General features: G+C 49.5%; 1 protein-coding gene across 1 annotated transcript in view; it reads right to left on the reverse strand.

Moving 5' to 3' along the window:
- The window catches only part of apba2b (amyloid beta (A4) precursor protein-binding, family A, member 2b), a 38,951-nt gene that overhangs the window by 17,273 nt on the left and 15,960 nt on the right, over window positions 1-5,718 (reverse strand). Inside the window, exon 4 of the mRNA XM_062525257.1 lies at window positions 4,078-4,223. Coding sequence (XP_062381241.1) covers window positions 4,078-4,223 — 146 coding nt within the window. The remainder of the gene's footprint in view (window positions 1-4,077; window positions 4,224-5,718) is intronic.

The raw sequence follows: 5,718 nt of genomic DNA on the forward strand, positions 1-5,718 counted from the left end.
TTTCAGCTGTGTGTTGTGGATCACTGGGCTGCTGGAGGACCCATAAGCTGCCTCTTAGTCTGTGTTCCCTGATACTGACCCATGAGCTGAGTCTGACGGTGCAGTCAGACGCTTGCGTCCGCCAACGTATGCCTCATGTGGCTGGCGCTTGCGCGATCCGTCAAAAGTTGAACATTTCTCAACTTTTTAGCGGAGGCAACGTATCTCAGGCAACGCATTGGACCCACAATTCAGTGCGGCATGAAATGAAGTTCAGCCAATGTAAAGTGAATGGGAAAATAACGGACGAACGTTGGCGGACGCAAGCGTGTGACTGCACTGTGAGTCTGTGTTCCCTGATACTGACCCATGAGCTGAGTCTGAGTCTGTGTTCCCTGATACTGACCCATGAGCTGAGTCTGAGTCTGTGATCTCTGATACTGACCCACGAGCTGAGTCTGTGTTCCCTGATACTGACCCATGAGCTGAGTCTGTGTTCCCTGATACTGACCCATGAGCTGAGTCTGTGATCTTTGATACTGACCCATGAGCTGAGTCTGTGATCTCTGATACTGACCCATGAGCTGAGTCTGTGATCTCTGATACTGACCCATGAGCTGAGTCTGTGATCCCTGATACTGACCCATGGAGCCTTGCTCTCTGATACTGACCCATAAGTTGAGGCTGAGTCTGACTCCCTGGCCCTGACTCTAAACTGTGTGTTTTGCTCCAGGAGGCTTCTGGTGTTGAGATGTAATTGTGCCCTGCACATATTAAAGGCAGGAGACAGCGTAATCCTAGGAATCCTAACCAAACCTCCTCATTTACAACAAAATAGCTATGGTGCTTTTTTTCCCATCTGTGAGCATAGAGAGCATAGAGACTCAGGCTGTTTGTGATAGTTCACAAAACTCAAAGCTAACGGAATACTGTTTGCAAACGTTTGCATATGTTCGCCTATGTTTGCACATTTGAACGGACCTCTGATGTGAGTTGCCAAAAGCCTCCAGAGCTCTCTCTGTCTCTTTCCCTTCCAATTAGCACGTTCTGGTCAGCCTGCGGTCCAGTTAAAACCTGTTGAGGAGTGAATTATTTTCCAAGTTCCTTCTAGAATTCAATGCAAGCAATCTATAGTTTCAGTATTCTGTATACAGTCTGTAGGGGAAATCTCGGAGGGTAATTGTCTCATCATAATGCGGAACTCTCAGTTCACCAAACATTCTAATCACATATTTGTGACCGTACCCCTCAACAGGTTAACTTCTGAAGCCACATCCAGCAAGGCTGGCAGGAGACCCATGCAGCTTAAACCGTGCCGATACTATGGGCAGCTGTAGTCAGCAACTGCAGCAAGCTGATTGGAGATGGCCAGATAGGCTTCACCTTTAAAATGATTACCAATAAATTCAGCCATGACTGTAAATTATTTATAAAAAGAATGAACCTTTAATAGTGATAGTCCTCAATCTATTCTATATATGTTCCGCAATTAACAGTGACAAGATGCTCAAACATTTTTCAGTTAATTTCACTGATGAACTCAGTGTTCCATGTTGAGCCAACAGGAGACAACATACTAATAAAGGGTTGGGTCAGATTAAGGGGTCAGATTAAAGTCCAGGGTTAGGGGTCAGATTAGGGTCAAATGTTTGGGGTCAGATTGGGGTCAGGGTTAGGGTTCAGATTACTCTGTGCAGATGTATGTGTTTGCATTAGAGAGAGTGTGTATGTGTGTGTGTGCAGTATGGCTCTTTGAGGAGAGAGGCCAACTCTGCTCTGTTCTCAGAAGTAGAAGAAAGGCTGCAGAGACTCAAAAGAAATGACAGAGCCGTTGCCATGGTTTCCTGTCCAGGGCCTATTTGGTATTGAGTGTAGGGAGGGGAGGAGGGGAGGAGGTGAGGAGGGGAGGTGGGGAGGAGGGGAGGTGGTGGACTAGGGGTTTTAGGAGTATGCTTGAACAGAGAGCTGACTGACCAGGGGGAAGTCTCTCAAGACCTGGAAGGGTTCAGCATCTCTGCATGGATGTGTGTGGATGTGTGTGTGTGTCTGTGTATATAAATGTATGAGAATATAAATACATATGTGTAGGTCTATATGTCCTCTCTCTACCTGTCTCTCCCTCTTTCTCTCTCTCTTTCTCTCTCTCTTTGTTTGGTGTGTGTGTGTGTGTGTGTGTGTGTGTGTGTATTGTGTATGTGCGCTTCTTGGCTGCATTAGCTCCAGGAGGAGATGAGTGTGCTATCGTTCCCCTCAGGGTGTGTTCCAACACCAGTGCATTGATGTAGTAAGTATATTATGGCCGTCCGGTCTGGGCTGCTTGCCAACAGGTGCGACTTCCCCCGGCTACGGACACACACCCCCACTCCCCGCGTCCGCCGCGTCTGCCGGTGAAAACACACGCCTCACACTCGCATCCGCCTGCCACCGATAGTGGCAAATAACCACTGGGCTTCATCTAAATAGAACACATCTTCCCTCGAAACATAAAACGGCACCTGTGGTGTGTTTATCGTGTCGGCGGGCGCCGTCATCAAGCTCACACACACACACACACACACACACACGGGCGCGCTGATGCGGTGGCGGCCACAGCGCTAGTTAACATTCATTGCTTCCGATGGAGCCGCCATCTCATCCATAAACAGCAGCCGCGTATCGGAGCAGCCAGCCGGCCGGCAGCCACAGGCGATGGGCCTCTCCCTCCCCCCCTCCCTCCCCCCTTCCCCCCTCTCTCCCTCCCTCCCTCCCTCCCTCATTGCAATTCATTGGAGGCAAATGGGGAAAATCAGGTACAGTCGGGACAGCCGTGGGGGGAAAAAAAGCCCCAAAGGCCTTCTAGCCGTCACAGCACACACAGGGCTGCTCTCTGGCTTCAGTGGTGGTCTATCAGAGTGGCCAGACAGGTGAGGCCTGGAGCTGTGTTGCCCAGATAGCTGTGGGGGGGGGGGGGGGGGGAGTGCCCATGGGGTAATTCAGCGGTCAGTCTGGGCAGCTCGTTTGATTACAGGTCAACAGCCCATCTCTGCCGACTCTAACCCACCTGTGAAAATGACGTTTTTTCCCTTCCAATGTAGCTCAGGCCAAAGAGTGTATTGGAAGTTCAGCAACAGAGTTGAGACTTGTTGCGGGTCTGGATCCCCCCCCCCCCCCCCCCCCTTGGAGGCAAAACTAGTGGTTGGTGGTGCATTAAATGTTTAGTCTCTGTCTCTGAGATTGAATTCCAAAATCTCCAGTGATAAAGCCCTGGGGGACTTTATCCAATCACACGACAACGCTGCAATTTCATTTAAAACACAGGCTGGAGCACCACCGGCATGTTAATAGACAGCTAAGGGGTCCTGAAGTATCAAACAGGGGGAACGTGAGGATTATGCTTTTTTAATCGTGTGATTACTCTTGGAGCTGCTCATGCTAAATCTCCTAGGGTGCAAACAAATGCCACTAACCCAATACAAGAATATGTGTGTGTGTGTGTGTGTGTGTGTGTGTGTGTGTGTGTGTGTGTGTGTGTGTGTGTGTGTGTGTGTGTGTGTGTGTGCATGCCATGCTTGTGAGTGTGTCTAGTCTATTCAAAATCGTATCAGCTGTTACATGTACATACTGAAGCCTCCGAGAGAGAGAGAGAGAGAGGCAGTAATGTTACATCAAAAACGGGTTTAGAATAAAGTTGTGTGGGTGTGTGAGTGTGTGTGTGTGTGTGTGTGTGTGTGTGTGTGTGTGTCGGAGGGGCAGATTATCAACAAACTGTTTGCTGACACTCTGTTAGCTCCAATTGCTGACTACGGTTCAGGATAGGGGTTGGACTTGGTGAGGGTGGTGTTCAGTCTTTGTTGCTCAGTAATGGCAGCAGATGATGTGTTGAATCTCTGTGGACAGACTGCCCAGGGAGAGTGTGACCTGTAGAAACAGCACCAAGAACACCACGTGCTCTACAGACACCTGCACTGAGGTCCCTTCCCACCTGTCGGCCAGGTGAGCTGCTCTACAGCACCTGAGGACAGACTCAGAGTGAAGCGCCACGTTGATCGCTACGGGAACAGAGGGCGTGCGGGAGCTGCGGTTGCCGGGGCGACGGCGGGCCCGTAAGGCGTTGGTTACCTTGACGCGGCTGACGGCCTCCTGGGCCTGCATCATGCGGATGTTCTTGGACGGGTTCCGCTCCGACAGCAGCTGCGTAGAACCCAGGTAGTTAGCGGCGAAGATGATCCCGTCAATCAGGTCCTCTGGCTCACATGGGCCTGGCACTACAGGAAGAGAGAGATAGAGAGAGGGGGGGTGGAGAGAGAGAGGAGAGAGAGATAGAGAGAGGGAGGGGGGGGGGAGACAGAGAGGGGGATGGAGAGAGTGGGAGAGAGAGGGGGAGAGTAGGGGATAGAGAGGAGAGAGAGAGGGGGGAGAGAGAGAAGGAGTGTGGAGAGCGAGCGAGAGAGAGAGAGAGGGAGGAGAGAAGGATGTAAGGAGGGGCACATAGGTAAGGAGAGAGAGAGAGAGAGAGAGAAGAGAGAGAGAAGGAGGGAGAGAGGCAGAATGCAGAGAGCAAGAGAGTTTGTGTAGAGGTGAGGGATTGAAGAAAGAGAAAAAGAAAAAGAAGGGAATCAGGACATCAGCAAAGAGTCAGAGAGAGAGAGAATGAGAGAGGGAGAATGAAAGGATAAGAGAGAGAGAGAGCATGAGAGAGGGAGAGAGAGAAAGAGAGAGAGAGAGAGAGAGATAGAGAGAGAGTAAATGAGAAAGATTCCCAGAACACCAGATTATATCCTCCAGGAAGTGACTGGTTGGGGACAGACATTTCCATTTCCTAGATTAAGAAGTCCGCAAGAGCAGCGTTCCAAACTCCTCAAGCTGTTGGTCACACTGCACTAAATATACAAACACAGCAGCAATATACAACTCTGTCTTTGGCCATACAGTATATCACCCTGCTTATGCCTGCCAAGATCAATCACTTAAGCACTTAAAGGACACACACACACACACACACACACACACACACACACACACACACACACACACACACACATACACACACACACACACAGAATTAGAGCAGAATCAGAGTTAACCATCAATATGAAAGAGCAGAGTTAGGATTTAACTATCGATATGAAAGAGCAGAGTTAGGATTTAACCATCGATATGAAAGAGCCACATAAAGGCTGCCACAGAATGGAAAATAGGCATCAGGAATAATTTAGGATAATCCCATACACCACTGGGGACTAGTTCAGACCCTTTGATGCTCAGACACACACACACACACACAAACACACACACAAATGTGCGTGCACACACACACAATCTCTCATTCTATCATATTTTCTCAGACACACATTATTACACACACATTTCACACACATCACATACTCATACACACACACCATGAGTTTGAGAACTGGCTATATATATACTTTTGTGTGTGTTGTGTGTGTGTGCGTGTGTGCGTGTGTGTGTGTGTGTGTGTGTGTGTGTGTGTGTGTGTGTGTGTGATATGAACAAGTGAACTCACTAACACCCACTGAGGGACGTTAGACGTTGGTGTGAAGCGCTCGTCAAAAGAGAAAAAGATTTGCAACCCTGAGGGAAGATCAGATGCTCCTCTCCAATGGGACACAACAACTCTCACAGGGTAGGGGGGAGGGGAGAGGGGGGGAGAGGGGGATAGAAAGATGGAAAGAGAGAGAGGGAGAGGGAAAGGAGGGAAAACAGGGGTGGAGAAAGGGAGGGGGACAAAGAGAGAGG

Source organism: Sardina pilchardus, chromosome 21, assembly GCF_963854185.1.
Source record: "Sardina pilchardus chromosome 21, fSarPil1.1, whole genome shotgun sequence".
Classification (NCBI taxonomy): domain Eukaryota; kingdom Metazoa; phylum Chordata; class Actinopteri; order Clupeiformes; family Clupeidae; genus Sardina; species Sardina pilchardus.